This window comes from Cottoperca gobio, chromosome 4 (genome assembly GCF_900634415.1).
Source record: "Cottoperca gobio chromosome 4, fCotGob3.1, whole genome shotgun sequence".
Classification (NCBI taxonomy): domain Eukaryota; kingdom Metazoa; phylum Chordata; class Actinopteri; order Perciformes; family Bovichtidae; genus Cottoperca; species Cottoperca gobio.
In genome coordinates this window covers 4,622,360-4,640,510 of record NC_041358.1, presented here as the reverse complement: position 1 = coordinate 4,640,510, position 18,151 = coordinate 4,622,360, and the positions used below count along the sequence as shown (strand labels likewise).

Sequence of the window (18,151 nt, the reverse complement as noted above, 5' to 3'; positions counted from 1 at the left end):
AATGGCTGATGAGGAGAAGCATCCACACTGAAATATCAAGGTTCTCTACATGGAGAGTCTTTCTTACCTTCTGGATCCACGTGGACAGACACACGTGATGAGCAAGTAAATTCTTGCAGTCACAGAAATTCCTCAGTGGGTCACTGGCTTGAAGTTCAACGTCCCTGCATATAAAGCACTCTGACTTCTCTGCAGAAGAAGAGGAGAACATAGAGGTGATGAATGGAAGAGCACTGATTCACATTGCATCAAAGGCTAATCCCAGATCCATGTGAAGATTCATTGCTGCTCAGGAAATGTTGAATTGATGTATCATAGTTGTAAATCATTGTATCTTCTGCAGAGTTTTGCAAATATTCTCATTTATACGGCAACTTATTTCATATTAAAGCATACAGCACACAGTGTATTCGACCTGTATTCTGTTCCCTTTAAAGGTAATGGTTCTATTTAGTGATGACTTTCAATGCTGGAATCTTGTACATTATTTGGTTTGGTTTTCTCTTTTGCTAATACTGCCATTATTTGTATTACGTGCAAAATGTAGTTACTTCAGACCAAAATTATTATTATAAAAAAAACATATTCAAGAGAAATAACATGTCTGCAGTATACCCACTTCCCAAAATTTATTTTGGCATAAATAGCTTTTTAAATAGTAATTAAAGCCATAATTAGCTCATGAAATCTAAAGAGGACTTCCACAATGTGTTAAAGTCTGCTCTGATGCAAGATTGTGTTAGGCAACAAGGTGAAAAGAAGGACCAGGAGTTGTTAATTGTTAACGACAACACGTTGCGTGCTGCTTTCAACTCACAGCTGAAATGATGACTAATATCTTGCAGTAAAACAATCCGTCCAGGTTCAATTAGGAGCGGACATAAAAGGCAGGCAGTGGAATACATCATGCGCTAGCTGCCAGACATGTGGTCCTACAGCCCGGGGCTCGGGTTAGCCACAGCAACCAGCATCTCTGATTTAACAGAAAACTCTGTAAGTGATGATTCCCAAACAGGAGCTTTGAAGCTAAACATCGGACAGTAGCTAGGAGCCAGAGCTGTTGGTTTCATCCCATAAAAAGATTGGGAGACAGCAATGAAGGCTAGCTGTCATCTGTGTGGGGATAAAATGCTGCCTCAGAAGCTCCTGTCTCTTTTGGGCCTCTCGTTGAACCGGATTGCTTCAGGTGAAAATCTATCTTCGGATGAAAAATCTTTTAATCAAAGGGTGGGTTTTTAATGTAGCCCATCAGATTCTGTGTAAGCATTTTTTATTACTGACCAGGCATATATCTCAGCTCGCGTTAATGTCTCTGAGACAAGCTGTGAAATAGGAAAAACAGATTAACTTCCCTTTTCAACACCCATTTTGGTTAAAAGTCAAGAATGTGGCATTTTTAGATACATGTGTGGTGTCTAGGTGTCACTACTTTTACCTCCCTGTTACTGACACCAGCCACCTGTCCTATGAATGGAAATCACTCTAGTGAGGCACTCTACAAATACTACTGTGTGTCAAAATTCATAAGCCTGCTTCCTTTTCGTCTGCCTGTCTAACAATGTATCGAGTTTAGTTGGTTTTCACTCATTGTCAAAAAAGCTTTGTATGTGTAGAAGAGTTTGCAAAAAATAATGGAGCCATGCAGAGACATACAGAGTGTGACAGTCTAGCTAACAGGCAGTCTTCGTGTTTCAACAGCCTGAATATTTCCAAAGTTACTGTGATGGCAGGTTTACCAATTATACCCACAAGTCCTTTTAAAAATGTCCCTCCCCCGAATCTGTACTGCTTTTACAATCATTATGGCAAGCCCTGAGGCACTTCTGGAGCTAAATAACGAATACACTGCAGCTGAGTAAATAAATAGAAAACAACATTGCAACAGAGATGTAAACATGCGGCGCATCAATTGTAGCCGAGGTGACACGTCTGCATGATCTGTGACACCCATAATTAACTGTCAGCGGTGTCAGTGTCGGCAGCGTTTCACATGAAGGTGAGTGTTCGACTAACTGGCTGAAGTCAACCTCAACGCACGTTTTAACAGCTAACCACACCTCCTCTGTGCGGCAGCAGCAGCAGCAGCAGCAGCAGCAGCAGCAGCAGCAGCAGCAGCAGCAGCAGCAGCTCCAGGCTGTGTTGTTTCCATACAGGGTGATGTACTAAAACAAAGTTTGTCAGTTGGAGACGCTGAACTCCCACTATCACAGAGGAGAATGTACCAACACGAACTCTGTCAAGAGCTCTGTTTATTCTACGTGACTGTCTGAAAATGGCTTTAGTGGTGAGCGTCTGTCAGTGATGTTTTAATTACCTGCTGCACAGTGTCACAGACATGAATCAAAAGAAAGAATAGAAGGATAGAAAGTCATAATGTCGACAGGAGCGGTGAGACTGATGTTGGAGGAGTTTCAAACACTGTACAGTACACTATACAGTAAACAAATGGGGAAAATGCCAGATTGAGATGATTTAATTGTCCGTTGCATTGCTAACGACCTCATTAACAAAAGAATGATGGGAAATCAGCATGGTCTGGGCAAGGAACCGCCCGTGTGACCGCCATCTGGCTACAATGGGGGGTGGGGTTGAGGGACTGGTAAGTTAATACCACGGCCGTCACGACTTCCAGGCGCAGGCTTACAGCACCTCTAGATGGAAACAATTATTACTGTTTTACTAAACATTCAGCTTTTATTTTCTCTTCATTTATTTGAACTATATTATGATCTTAATTATAGAGTAAATGTATCCACTGAATACATCGTGATCATTTAACTGAAAGGAAAGTAATAAGGGAAAAATGTTTCCTCAATCATTTTCACATTTATGGCAGGTAGCTTTAAACAATAGACCTACAGTACACATATAATCTATGTATGGAGATATATTTCATCTGGGCCTGCACCTATCAAGCATCTCAGAGTAGGGAATCAGTCCTTATTCGACAAAAAAAGAGCACATGATCTCTGCAAAAATGTCCTCAAAATCTTAAAATGGAACAAAAGAGAAACTGTAGCTTCAGTGATGATTTAATTCTGCAATAACCACAATATCAGTGGTAGTGAATCAAACTTGGATAGCTCATATAGGGTATCAGATAATATAAAGATTAATCTCTTTCCATAAACTGCAATTATGCATATTGTAGGTCTATCAACTATTTATGTATTTCAAATGATCGATGATGGGCCTTCAATGCTTGAGTGGCATGTTCACATTGTTACAGTGTATATCCAAAGATTTGGTGACAGTAGAGAAATAACTAAGATCTCCCCAAACTGCAATGGCTCATAAGTTAAAGGGGCACTCCAGCAATCTTTTCATTTCCCAATATGCAACTCAATACCATCTTTAATTAGTCCCTCACTGCCTGGTTAACTCCAGGCCTCGAGTGTTTAAGGCAGGCTTTCTGGTATACATTTGTAGTCCAGGCCGAGACAGCCCTGATGACATCATCGGTTATTTTTCTGATGAAAAGCTCCCTCCTGAGCCACAGAAGATATGATATAGGTTAACTGTGTTCACAGGCTGAGGAGTTCTCTCTGTGTAAACTGAACTAACAAGGACTGTCGGTTATCACTGCACATTTATAGGCACTATTATGAGCATTGTAAAACAATGTGAGGGCAGAGTAAAGCCAACTACTGGGCGTGTAAAGATCCTCCGATCTGGATCCATATATCATCTCAATGATCAACGATATCAATATTGAAACATATCTTTTAGATACGCCCTTATTTTGAAATTCTTAACTGATACAAAACGTTTGCACTTAAACATGGGAAATTGAGCCTTTTATAGTGAACAACAGGAGTTCTGTTTTTATTCCTTTATTATAGAATAATACATTGTTTTTCATTTAAATTGTAAAATCATATTTTAGTTGCTTTTTGTGAGTTGATATAAATGTAACTGATGTCACTTTCATCGCAGGCCCCTGAATTGAACTGAAATTGTATTTTGGCAGACTTTGTGATATCAGCAAATATCGCACCAGCCAAAGAATCGATATAATATTGTACTGTGATGTAACTTGTTATTTACACCCCTAACTATTATTAATAGTATGTATTTGTTTTCAAGCTACACAGGTGGCTTGCATCTGTTTACTATGTGCAGCCTGCAGTAAATGTCTATTGGTAAATATTTTTAATGAAGCTTTTTAAAGATAGCTACTTATTCATTTTGGCATAATATTTACATATCATAATTAACTTAGCTACTAACACTATTGATCATACACATTATGTCGACATAAAAAAATGGTTTCTGCATATCTAATGTCACAACTTTCAGAAAACTACAAAACATCAGCATCATTTCTACTGCAGCTGAGTGTTGTAAGACAGCAGCATCACACCTCCAGTATGTGAAGGACTATTTCATAAATGACCAGCAAGTTCTGCTCTGAGGTAAGACGGGGTTTAGTCCTGGCTAAACTTTCTGAGATGCTTGATAGATACAGGCCCCGACCTCAGCGTGGTAAACTCTGGGTGACAGAGAGAGTAGACATTATGAGATAAAAACACAATAATAATAATCAGATGTTGTACTATTACTGTGTAAAGGTTGAATATACAGTATGTTCCTGATCAAACATAAAGTATCGGACGACATACATACCTATGAATAAAGTTCTGCATGACTCTGCAGAAGACAGTGGTTTGTACTCACTGCCCATGTTTCACTTTGTGTTGTGGTGTCGAGACGACTTCTTCCACTCACTTCTGAGAACTTCCAGATACGAGCAGTTTCTTCCACTTCCTGTTAACATTCCTCAGTTTTAGTTTTAGTCACCGGTGTTATATGGACTTTAAGAGACAAATCAACATGTCTAAACTAGTACTGCACTCACTGTCAGCTGATCGCTCTGTGTTTTTGTATTTGAGGAAGTTGTGAAAATGAGCAGCCAATCAAAGCTGCACACTGGAGCACGTCAGGACAGGAAGCCAAATGAAAAAAAAGAAAGAAAGAAAAGCTTAACTTGATGCAGTCTCTGTCAAGACTGTCTACAAACAGATCAGTGAGAAAGTGATGATTGTAAACCACCACAAAGGTAGATTATGTTTTGTTTAGGGGGAAAGTGTAAGATGTTATAATGAAGGAGGAGAATGTACTGATGTAATGTAGCTGAACTGAAAGAGAAAGCTTTCTTAAAAACATCAGTGTGTTGCAACAAACCATCACGTAGAGTCACTGCTGGGAAATGACTAACAGATCTCGGAATTTCCCCCACACATCTTTCTGCGTATTAGTAGAAATGTCAATGGAAAGTTCCACAATAACAGTTATTTGTCCCCTTAGCTGCTTACATGGACTTAGTGGGTAATAGGTTACTAGGGCTTTTGATATGGACATTTGTTTTATCAATCGATATTCACAATATAAATGATGTCACAATTTCTTTTGAGCCTTAAGAGTCACTGAAGCTTAAAATGATCTTGTAGTTCAGAAACTAAACAGTACAAAAATTGCATGAGCTGCAAAAAACAAAAACAAATAAAGGGGAAAAAGCAGATAATAATGTTACTCAGAGGCTGGAATACTTTCTTTTTGCACTATAGCAGTTACAGCACAAACACAAAGTTACAAAGTGTGTTATAGTATTGAACAAAACAGTACAAAAAAAGTATATAAAATCCAAAACTACATCAAATATTTAGGACCGGAACATCCCCCGTGTTTGAGCCATTTGTACTCCAGTCAAGCTCTTTGCCTTAAGTAGTGTTAGGTTTAGTTCTCAAAGCATTTTCTCTTTAAAATTAAACATGCTGTTTAAATATACAAACAAAAGAAGGATAAATATAACTAATGTGTTGCTTGTCCAAGTTTGTTCATGAGTTAGCATCCAAAAAAACAATGATGTTAGAACAAAATGAACAAACTACACAAAAACAAGATTTGAATGATATTTTTAGTAGTATACTATAATACTGCAGTACACGGACAATGTTGTTTATTTATTTCCATATCTTCCACATGAGTCATCGGCTGGTGAAGAGCTGACTTACTGCCTGGGCCATGTAGCTTCAGCTTCAGTCTTTTAGCACATCATCATGTATATATATATATATATATATATATATATATATATATATATATATATATATATATATATATATATATATATATATATATATATATTATTCTTGTGTTGAAATGATCACACAGTTTGCAGATGCAAAATGTGAAGAGTTCCATACCTTCTCTAACAAAGCACTCAGCTCCAAATAAAACAACCTTGGAGAAGTTGTTGGTATGGGATAGGTCTACACTCTGCCTAATTAAATGGCACGTCTCCTACTATTCATGCAGAGCACTTATTAAAACAAGCATTCACATCCAATCCACTAGATAAATGACTTAACACCAAGTGCCATGAAGCCCATTAAATTGCTTCTTTAGAGATGGATCAGGTCCAAACACACAATCAAAGGATTTGACTGGGATTATCTCAGATTAGAAACACTCAGGGACAAATGAGGAGATGACAGGATATCATACATTGAAAGGATAAATTAGCAGTCACATACCAGACCAAATTTGTGATGGGTTTTAGGAAATAAAGAGTGGGGGTGGAGATTGAGTGCTAAAAAGCGAGGAACAGCTCTTCACTTTTTAGTAAACCCAATGATACATGGCCAATGTAAACCACAGTAAAAGCTTTTCCCTCTACCTCTAAAACCTCCTGCCATCTAAATAAAGTCCACATCAGGGAAAGAATCAACCACTAAAGACTGAAAAATGGACGCAAAGTAACTGGTGAGAGATTAATCTGTTAGTTTATGACCTTATGGTGTTACTATGAAAAACATATTTTGTTTAAGAACTCCTCACACACTATCATACCGTGCTTTTAGTACATTTTCAAGTTCACTCTCAAGTCTCACAAACGTTTTGAAGTGGATTTGAAGTCATTGCTCAAAGTGGAACTAAATTCATGTAATACAATCCTTGCATCACACAGTAATTCTGGAAATATATTTCAGTATAGCTGTGCGGCTGACCAGTTATTGTTTGTTTCGATGTTATTATGATGTTTAAAATGAATCTTCAACGTATTTTATTTGTATCACTGAAAATAGTTTGAGATTTCCTTCATTCAAAACTGTATTTCAGTCACATAGTCAATAATATTGATTACTGCGGGTAGTTAGGCCTTTGGCAATTCCTTTTAAAAAATGCAGCTCTACAGAATTTACAATACACCAAACCATTTTTAACCAAACTTAATTTAAAAATCAAATGTGAAAGAGCACTTTTCTTGCATGGTCGATATTTTAGTTCCGCTCTAATTTGAATATTTAAAAGTAAAGTAAAGCAGGCCTAGTGCTGATAAAACACTTTTCAGGAGGATAAATAATGTAGGCAGTGGTTAATGTTAGCATGTACTTCTTTGCATATTTTAAAACCAATGAGGACCTCCATTCAATCGCATTAAAATAAGGCTTTAGCTTTTTCACAGACAGCAATAAAAGGTATTTTGGAGGGTTTTGCGCATTAAAGAAATGTGACCTATGAACTCGACATAATCTTCACTGTCATGTGCTCACTTGTCAGGCTCTTTTCCCTTTGTGCTAGGACTAGGTGGCATGGACAGTGGAAGGCAATACCGTATCTGCTGCGCCTGTTGAAAGCTGAAAAGCTCAATTCATCTACTCTTTGATCTGCTTCATCAACGTTAATGATGAAGGATGTGACTTACAGGTTGTCTTTGTGTAGGATTTCGTTTTGAGTTTCTCCACTGTAGACTGAAGGTTCATAAGTTCACTGAGTATCTGTTAAACTGTGGCTCTATGTTTGAATACCGTATCTTTCATGAATTACGACTACAGACTACAGGATGATTGGTGCTGCGGATAGTGCATTTTAAAAACAAACATCTTGATGTTTACCATGAAGTCATGCTATACCAGAAATTTGTCAATAAGTCTTACACCAAAAGCTACTTTCAGAACAGAATAAACCTCCCTTTATTTTTTGTAAAAATCCAGCAGAAATCTTAAATCTCTTCACTTTTTCTATAAGGAAATATAAAATGTAACGATTCTTCAGCTACAAATGTTTCAAATAAGGATAAACCATTATTTGGACACAGGCTATCTGTGGAAACAGCGTCAGGCCTTTGGGTGGAGATTTCCCTTGGCAGCAGAAGTAAGACATGTAAAGGTTAGTGTGTTGCTTGGAGACACACTGTCAACTCCAATGGTGCGTTTTTACTGGAGCATGTTGCTATATGTCCTATGAGCAATGATACAACGCTTTTTGACATTTTTCAAGAAGCTAACATAGCTTTAGTTATCAAATTGTCCATACAACATCTGTTAGGACCCATCCTGCTATTAGGTTTATATAACATACAGAAAGTGGAAGCTAGCAAGGTAGGTTAACTTGCTTCCACTCGAAAAATAGGGGCTAGCAAGGTAGACTAGCTAGTTAGCATATACAATTAAAAAATCACTTAAAGTGAAAGTTAATATTGCTTAGCTTTCTGAAGGACAGTTGAAGTTAGAATGCTAGGCCTAAAGTAGAAGCTAGTTAAGTCTGTCTTGCCAACGTTAGCATTGACTCCCACTACAGGTAAGCTATGCAAGTATGTTCAACACGTGCTTGACAGCTTCTGCACACTCAGTGCTGTGTTTGTCCTGTATTATAGAAAGGAGGGGGTCTAGCTAACGTTAGCCGTCCCACTTTCATGGGTTCAGATGTGGTGACAGCAAATGACCAGACTGTCAAAACTCACAAAGTATTCCACTTGAAAAGTGGGAGCTAGCAAGCCAGGCTAACTAGCTTCCACTAGTACAAGATAGCTAACTTGTAACCAATGGTAAGACTGATTTCCACCAGACATTTATTTTTGTTTATTTTATTTTAACACCTGATGAGTCATTGGCAGTTCCTGTGCATTCAATGCTGTATTCGTCAAGCATTATAAAAAGGAAACACACACACACAGTACTCTCAGTGGAGTACTGAATGCCTTTGATCATTCCACTTGATCACAGCTTTAAGATGTCAGCTGCGTTTGAGATAGGGAGAATTTGTCATTGGCTGCTGCCAACTTTCTTTCTGTCATCCAATTTTACTGCCTTGATTTACAGCAGAAGCTGACAATTTGAGTGTGAACGAGGGCGTTTCACACACGCATAACTCCATATCTAACACCTTCTCATAAACAATAAACCACTGAAGTTATTTTGTTCTTGTCTCATCCTGCACTATTAACAAGGCTTAATTAACAAGCTCTGCAGGGAACAAATTCTGATCTTTTGGATTATTCACTGAAGTTCTGCTTGCAACCAAAAAAAAAACAGTTATTGTCACAATGTTCTAAAGCAAGGTCAGACGTTCAAGGTTGCAACAGTTTAAATATTCAGACTTGACCATGTAAAGCTTCGGGAGGTAGAGTATTTTCACTCCATTAGAGAAAGGACAAGCATAATTATGAAAATGAGATAAGGGAGAATCAAAATGACCTGATTGAAAAAAAAGAAAAAGTCCTCCAGTGCAGAACTTAGTTTGATTGATTCGGAGCAGATGAGCCCAGGGCTCCACTGTTGGCAGCCCAGGGTTCATGCTGTAATGATAGCTTTATAATTAAGATTAAAGACCACAGAGCACAGACAAGACACTTGAGTGGTGTTGCGGGCTTCTCCGATGACACTGGGAATAATTGGAGAGAAGTATCTTCAATCCCTACCTCCCCAAAGAGAAGAAGACGGTGGGTATCACTATATGCAAACACTGGATGAGACTGACAATTGGAATGAGGTTGAAATATCAAGATTGCTGAATTCTTTCAGACTGTGTGATAACTCTGTTCTGTGTCGCTTACAAGTCTAAAAAAGATAGAGCTTGATTTATGTATTACTGTAGTGTATAAATTAAAAAAATTGAACAGCAGATTATGTGTGATTATGATGATTCACTCTTTACACGGGGCAGATTGGAGAGCCATCTGGGCAGTAGTTCTGACTGAGACAGATTGACTTCTGTTACTAATGAGTTGGTAAGCATGAAAAGAACAACCACATTCTCAACAACTTTCTCATTTTATATTTGAGGAGACGGTAAAAAAGCCTTTTGTCCAACACTCCTAAAAGTTCTACGAGGAAATCATGTGAGTAAGAACAATCTCCCCAGACATCCATTGTTAAATAACATTTTCAGTCAGTCGTCTGCTTTTCAGTGTTTCATCGCAGCTTGTCAAGGTTCATGTTCAAAGCGGCCATCATTTTTCACCTTCGCTGACATCTCCTATCTGATGAGGGTGAAGTCGAGTCGCTTAGATGACTAATAATCATATCAAAGGTTCTATGTCATGCAGCAGATTTAAATAAGAGGGTTTGCATGCATCTGTATGCCTGGGCTAAGAGGCTAATGTCATAAAGTACGGCGCAGACATGACTTAATGTAATCTGTCATGTCATATGCTAATCTTCAGTCCTCTCGGTAACATACAGCATGTTAGCACGGGGGGATTTCAAGGAGTCATAGGTGTAGAGCTGAACAGTATAAGATTAACTACAGTACGTGTTTGTGCTGAAGTTATTATTAAGTTATTACAGTCCACCTGTATTATTAGTTACTGTAATTTTTGTTGCTTGAAAAAAATGGATTGAATTTAGCACCAATAGCCTACTACTTGAATTTGTAGGGCCTTACAGCAGATTTATTTCAAAGCTTAGTAAGAGAAGTAGAAGTTGTCACCTACCGCTAGAAAGAACTCTTGCCACTCTCTGCCAGCCCTTACCAACAGTAAACAGCTGCATGCTGAAATATAATCATCAAATCTTTTAGAAGACAAAAAAAGGAGAGGGTGTCTGTTGTAAAACTGTGATGTGATGTTGCATGAGGTTTATTATCATCTGGTACAATGGATTCCTTTATTTTGTAGTTATTATCATTAAATGGTTCCTTGACAGGTAAGTTAGTAAGAAGTATTGCAGCCTACAACATGCAGCGAACACATGTTTACTCACAATTTATGATGTCAAAATACAGTATATGATGACAGCAGTCTTGATTCAAAACACACATTTTATAGTACTTCCAGCTGGAACATGCATTCGAATACGCATAATCAGCAGTGTTTGCTGGTGAGAAGCCTGCATGGGATAAAAGTGGAGGATGGAAGTGAGAGGATAGCATGAGTCCTTTCTGCTAGCTCATTACTGGTAAATGGACATGCATTTTTACTAGGTGAAAAGAGGCAGCTAGCGACATTGTGGGCCATGAAGGATCACAGTTTGTCTACACCCTCTACAGGACAAAACTAGAGTTAGCAGTTACTTTAGGACTTTAGTTAAGGACTGTGGTGTCGAGCAAATTGGGAATTTTTCAGCTCCATCTAACCAGGGTTCAAACACAAAGAGATTTTTTACATCACATAACTCACACAAATTTGGCCTTTGCATTGTTTTGGTAGTCTCAATCTCCGTTTATTTGACCCTAACAGCCATTAGCTATCAACCTACGCACTGACAGCTCAGCCTCGGCTTTAATCCTACTGTCCACTTTTCCTTGAGTAAGACACTTAACCGCAAGTTGCTCCTGATGAGCAGGCCAGCGCCTTGAATGGCAGCTCTGCCACCACTGGAGTATGAGTATCTGTGAATGGGTGAATGAGAGGCAAATTGTAAAACATTTTGTCCAGTAAGGTAGATGTGCCAGAAACTTTTTTTTGTTATTTTCCTTTAGGATCCCTCAAATCTTTCATTGCCTCTATACGTTCAATTCTATTTGATTGATAAAACCTTGGGAAACACACACATTCTTGGTCTAATTAAAACATTTTGTGAATCTTATAACAAGGCCTCAATTGGCACTGCCCTTGGAAATTCATGTCCATTCAAAGCTTTGCATCGACTTTGAAGGCACCGCTAAAATTTGGGTTATTGACTTTGTCAAACCTAATACTGGGTTCAGACTACACAATACTTTTGCATGTTACGATGGTCACGTGTCAGTTTAGGGGTAAGAGCACAGCTCTTCCAATCAGGCCATACATGTATGTTGTTGATATTCAACTAAAAGCAAAGAATGTAGTTCTTTCACTCTCAGTGCCATTACACATACAGGACTGTCTCAGAAAATTAGAATATTGTGATAAAGTTCTTTATTTTCTGTAATGCAATTAAAAAAACAAAAATGTCATACATTCTGGATTCATTACAAATCAACTGAAATATTGCAAGCCTTTTATTATTTTAATATTGCTGATTATGGCTTACAGCTTAAGAAAACTCAAATATCCTATCTCTAAATATTAGAATATCATGAAAAAGTATACTAGTAGGGTGTTCAACGAATCACTTGAATCGTCTAATTAACTCGAAACACCTGCAAGGGTTTCCTGAGCCTTGAAAAACACTCAGCTTGGTTCAGTAAACTAAATCACAAGTATGGGGAAGACTGCTGATCTGACTGCTGTCCTGAGGACCATCATTGACACCCTCCATCAGGAGGGTAAGACACAAAAAGAAATTTCTCAAAGAGCAAGCTGTTCACAGAGTGCAGTTTCAAAGCACATCCACAAAAAGTCTGTTGGAAGGGGGAAATGTGGCAGGAAACGCTGCACAACCAAGAGAGATGACCGCAGCCTTAACAGCATTGTGAAGAAGAGTCGCTTCCAGAATTTGGGGGAGCTTCAAAGACAGTGGACTGAAGCTGGAGTCCAGGTATCAAAAGCCGCTGTTCACAGACGTGTCCGGGAAATGGGCTACAATAGCCGTATTCCCATGGTCAAGCCACTTCTGAACTCAAGACAACGGAAGAAGCGTCTGACTTGGGCTATGGAAAAGAAGCACTGGACAGTTGCAGAGTGGTCCAAAGTCCTCTTTTCAGACGAAAGCAAGTTTTGTATTTCATTTGGAAGTCAAGGCGCCAGAGTCTGGAGAAAGGCTGGAGAGGAGCAAAATCCAAGTTGCTTGAAATCCAGTGTGAAGTTCCCACAGTCAGCGATGGTTTGGGGAGCCATGTCAGCTGCTGGTGTTGGTCCACTGTGTTTCATCAAGCCCAGAGTAAATGCAGCTGTGTACCAAGAGATTTTAGAGCACTACATGCTTCCGTCTGCTGAAAAGCTCTATGGAGATGAGGAATTCATTTTCCAGCATGATCTGGCACCTGCCCACAGTGCCAAAACCACCAGTAACTGGTGTACTGACCATGGCATTACTGTCCTCGATTGGCCTGCCAATTCCCCTGACCTGAACCCCATAGAGAACCTCAGCAATGCCACAGGCTGATTGCCTCCATGCCACGCCGCATTGATGCAGTAATCCATGCAAAAGGATTCCCAACCAATTACTGAGTGCATTAATGGACATTTTCAAATGTTTGATTTTGTTTTGCTGTTATAAATCTTTTTTTTTACTTGGTCTGAGGAACTATTCTAATTTTTTGAGATAGGATTTTTGAATTTTCTTAAGCTGTAAGCCATAATCAGCAATATTAAAATAATAAAAGGCTTGCAATATTTCAGTTGATTTGTAATGAATCCAGAATGCATGACATTTTTGTTTTTTTAATTGCATTACAGAAAATAAAGAACTTTATCACAATATTCTAATTTTCTGAGACAGTCCTGTATTCTACTTGGCTTGGCTCCAGAAAACAAACTAACTCTCTCCTTATCCTTTCTTCTCTTAGCAACCTTCTCTCTAAATCCACAGTTGTTTACACTCCTTTCTGCTCCGCTAACGTTACCTACTGTGGCATTAGCAGCTAGCGATGGCATCTCTGTTTCTTTTCTGCTCTCTCCTGCTCTGTGTGTTTCATGTTTAGCTATTCCTACGCCTATGTCTGATGTACATGTATTAAATGTAGCTTATATGCAGGGTTGGAGACGGGTTTAGAGGGCCAGAAGCGAGGCTCCGCACCATAGAAAGTCAGTGGTTAGCTACTGTAGCTGTTAGCACGCCGCCTGTAGCCGGTGCGGGCCGACCAGAGGTATCTCCTGTTAGCTGTCCCCCGGTCATCCCCGAGCAGCCGTGAGACTGTTCTCCCCACTTAATGACACACCCGCTGAGAAGCCAACTCCGGTTATCGGTAGCTCTATTCTGAGATATGTGAGGTTTGAGACACCAGCGACTATTGTCATGTGCATGCCTGGGGCCAGAGCGGGTGGCATAGAAGCACATTTAAAACTGCTCACTAAGGCTAAATGTAAATACAGTTAGATTGTAATTCACATTGGCGGAGCTAATGTGTATATATGCAAAGACAATCTCGGACTTCGTAGTTTTCTCTGATCACCTGCCAAATCTAACCAGTGATAACATGTTTGTCATGGTGGTGTCCAGATAATGATCTGGGCTTTGTAGATAATTGGTGGACCCTTTGGGGAACTTCTGGTCTGATTAAGAGAGACTGCATTCATCCTACTTTGGAAAGAGCAGTTCTCATATCTAGTAACATTACAAAGTTTATCAGTGGACCTAATCCTTGACAACCCGGAGATGAGACCAGGAGGCAGAGTTGCAGTTTTACACATTTCTCTGTGCTTCCATCCGGGCAGTCGCCTACTCAAATCCCTATAGTGACTGTGTCTGCCCCACGACCACTGAAATTATAAAATCAATGTTAAACAGAAGAGGAGTTATACATGAATACCTAATAAAAATTAACACCACCGCTGCAAAAGTGCAACTAAATAGACAAATTAAATGTGGGCTCTTAAACATCAGAGCTTTGTCATCTAAAGCTGGACTAGTAAATGATTTAATATCAGATAATACAATTGATTTATTTTGTCTCACTGAAACATGAAGAATATGTCAGTCTAGATAAATCCACTCCGTCTGGTCATATTAATACTCACGTTCCTTGAATTTTGTCCTTAAAACAGATTAAGTAATTATTGTAGGTGACTTTAATATTCATGCGGACGTCGATAATAACATCTTAATACTGTGTTTATCTCATTATTAGATTCAATTGGGTTTGGTCAGATTGTAAATAAACCAACTCACTGTTTAAAACTACACCCCGGACCTTGTTCTGGCACATGGTATTGAAATTAAACATTTATTAGTCTGTCCACATAATCCTCTTTTATCAGATTTTCTATTTAAAAACTAGTTAGACCTCAGTGGACCTTAGCTGGTTTAAGTCCTATTTATCTGAACGATCTCAGTTTGTACGTGTTAACGATGAATCCTCCATGACAGCCAAAGTCAGTCATGGAGCCCCGCAAGGTTCTGTACTTGGACCGATTCTATTCACCTTATATATGCTTCCTTTGGGCAATATTATAAGGAACCACTCTATAAACTTTTATTGTTATGCGGATGATACCCAATTATATCTATCAATTAAACCAGATGAAACCAATCAATTAGCTAAACTTCAAGCATGCCTTAAGGCAGGGGTCACCAACCTTTGTGATACTGAGAGCTACTTCAAGGGTGCTGAATAATACGAAGGCCTACTTGTTTGATACAAACTTCCTGAATAACATAGTTGCACGGTTCACCTTTAATGATAATATTATCATTATTAATAATAATAATAATAATAATAATAATAATAATAATAATAATAATAATAATCATAATAAATATTCATATATGTGAAGAGAAAATATATGTGTAAATATCTTTATTGACAGTTTTGTATGAATGAGCACATTTGTAGCATTTTGTTTAAAATCACACCGGTTATATTTTAGTACAAAGTATCACTTAAGGAAATCCTACCTGGTGAAAAGAGATGCTGCTGCACATAAGGAATCTTTGTGTTGTCTTTGATGAGGATCTGTCCTTCAACTCCCACATAAAACAAATCTCAAGGACTGCCTTCTTTCATCTACGTAACATTGCAAACATAATGTACATCCAGTTTCAAAATGATGCAGAAGAACTAGTCCATGCACTAGCTAATTAATTATTTTTAAGATTAGCTTAAAATCTAATCTTTGCCATGTTTACAGTTGTGTGTGGAAGAGCGCTCTGTGCACATATTTGTCAACGTTGGTTGTCGTCCACTATGACACACTACACGGGATATAACGATTGATTGACTCAGAAATGTTTCCGTGCCTATCTTAGGTCAGTAATTGTCATGGTGTGCATTGACATTATTTACTGGTTTGTTGTTCAATTCTGGGTGACAATCTATTTGAATGAATCCACTTCTAAGACATTCCAGGCATTTCTTGGTGAAATGTAGTAAAAAACAGTGAGCTTTATACATCATTGCCTTTGTTCTTCGCTTCTCGAAAACAGACTGATAATGCACTATGTTGATTAGAGCTAAATATTTGTTGTGGGCAAAACCCTTCATAATGGTGTCATATTAATGCAATTGTTGTGAACATAGTTGACCTTTACTGTAAAATGCCACATAGATGTCCTTCTTGTTTTTGGTTGATCACACAAATGGCATTATGGCATGTTTGATTCTGTATAGATCATTGATATGGCTTTACTCTTTGATATTGACATTCAGAATTCAGTGGCAATTTATATTCTTGCTAAATATTGTACATTGCACATATAAACCAATGAATCAAAAACTAATAGATCACTAATGTAATTGCCTGTTCATCTGCTGCTTGATGTGACCTTTTCTTGATGGGGGTAACGCTCTCTTTTCATAAAAAGTGCAATTTCCATGCACTTTTTGGCATGCAGTACACATGGTGGGAGAAAAGAGCTAAAATTGGTCACAAGTGGCACTGCTGCCAAAATACCAAAGAATGAAAAATAAATTCACTGGGGGAAAATGTCAGGTACGAAGCTGTGAGAGGGACTTTGGAGGTCTGACAAGACACAATTACAGACCGGCCCCCCACTGTGGACTGGGATGTGGTATTTTCATGTTGGTAGTCTCTCAAGTAAACCCACAGCAGCGTTGCACACCCTTCTTTGATCTGTGTGGAGGGGGCGTCTGGTACATCCCTCTTTTGCTGCTGATATAGTGTGGGAATGAATGTCAGGACAAAGTCAGCAAAAGGCCAGCCCCCCCAAACACACTCTCGATGCACACAAGAATTAAAATGTGTAAACCAGTGTGCCTTGTGCCTGTCTTTTGCTAATGATCTCTGTAAGGGAGGACAGACTGTGAATGACTGGACAATGGTTGCATCTGACCCATTTGACTATAATATTATGGGCTTTAACACTAGTAGTACAGCAGGTAGTAAAACTCATACCATATTTCCTTTAATCTCCTCAAAAAATACCTTATATTCATACTGTATATCCTGATATATACAGTTTGAACTCTCATCTAATAATCTTTGCAATTATTCATACCCTGAAGACAGCCTGATAAATTGCCTGTGGTAATTAAAATGATTAAGTGAGAAGTGCAGAATGGTAATTTATCCTTGCCTGACAGAGTTAAGTAAACCTGGTTATAAAACTTGACTAATTAGCTGTGGTAAAATAGAGCAGGATGGTAAACTAGTGAACAGGTAGTTACAGAGAACGAGGTATTTAATTTCAAATACATCTTGCTTATTTTTCACCCTTACTGTCTGAAGCTCTTTGTATGTTACCTTTATTTCATTTAACATTTGACACAAACAGATCATATACCTATTTTTGTTGTATACCGCCGGCACAAAAGTGGTATGAAAGCAAATAATGGCCTTTAAATTTAAGCAACTCACTATATAAGACATAAAGGTGGGCCCAGAGCTATGCCCCCAGCAACGCCAAGAGTGCATGGAGCTTGTTGACCGAAACAAAGATGTGTTCTCGGCTAAGACAGGCACGACACATCTCGCGGTACATGAAATTTGCACTAATCCCGGTAAGATTGTCAATCTATAGGAGTACCAGAAGCCCATAAAAAATTTGAGATGAAATTAAAAAGTCCCATAGGGCCTGGGCGAGCCCTATTATGCTGGTCCCGAAACCTGACTCGATTCTGCAATGACTTTAGGAAACTAAATGAAGTGTCACAGTTCGATGCCTACCCCATGCCCCTGGTCGATGAAGATCGTCTAGGAATGGCTCGCTTCATCACGACCCTTGACCTCACAAAGAGATACTGCCAAGTTCAGCTCTCCCTGGCATCCAGAGAGAAAACAGCCTTTGCAACAAGCGAGGGGCTTTTCCAGTACACCAAGTTACCATTCGGTCTACATGGCGCTCCTGCAACCTTTCAGCGGCTGATGGACCAGGTCCTGCGACCACAC

General features: G+C 38.8%; 1 protein-coding gene across 3 annotated transcripts in view; it reads right to left on the bottom strand.

Annotated features, from left to right (window-relative positions):
* LOC115007250 (uncharacterized) overlaps positions 1–4,858 on the bottom strand; it is a 71,106-nt gene extending 66,248 nt beyond the window's left edge. Inside the window, exons 1-2 of one of the 3 annotated variants that reach the window (XM_029430031.1) lie at positions 4,627–4,858; positions 68–189 (exon numbers count right to left, since the gene is read on the bottom strand). In XM_029430031.1, the coding sequence (XP_029285891.1) occupies positions 68–189; positions 4,627–4,684 (180 nt within the window). In that variant the 5' untranslated portion in view covers positions 4,685–4,858. The remainder of the gene's footprint in view (positions 1–67; positions 190–4,626) is intronic. The other 2 variants (XM_029430033.1, XM_029430032.1) reach the window with 2 other exon arrangements.
* Between the last annotated feature and the right edge of the window lie 13,293 nt (positions 4,859–18,151).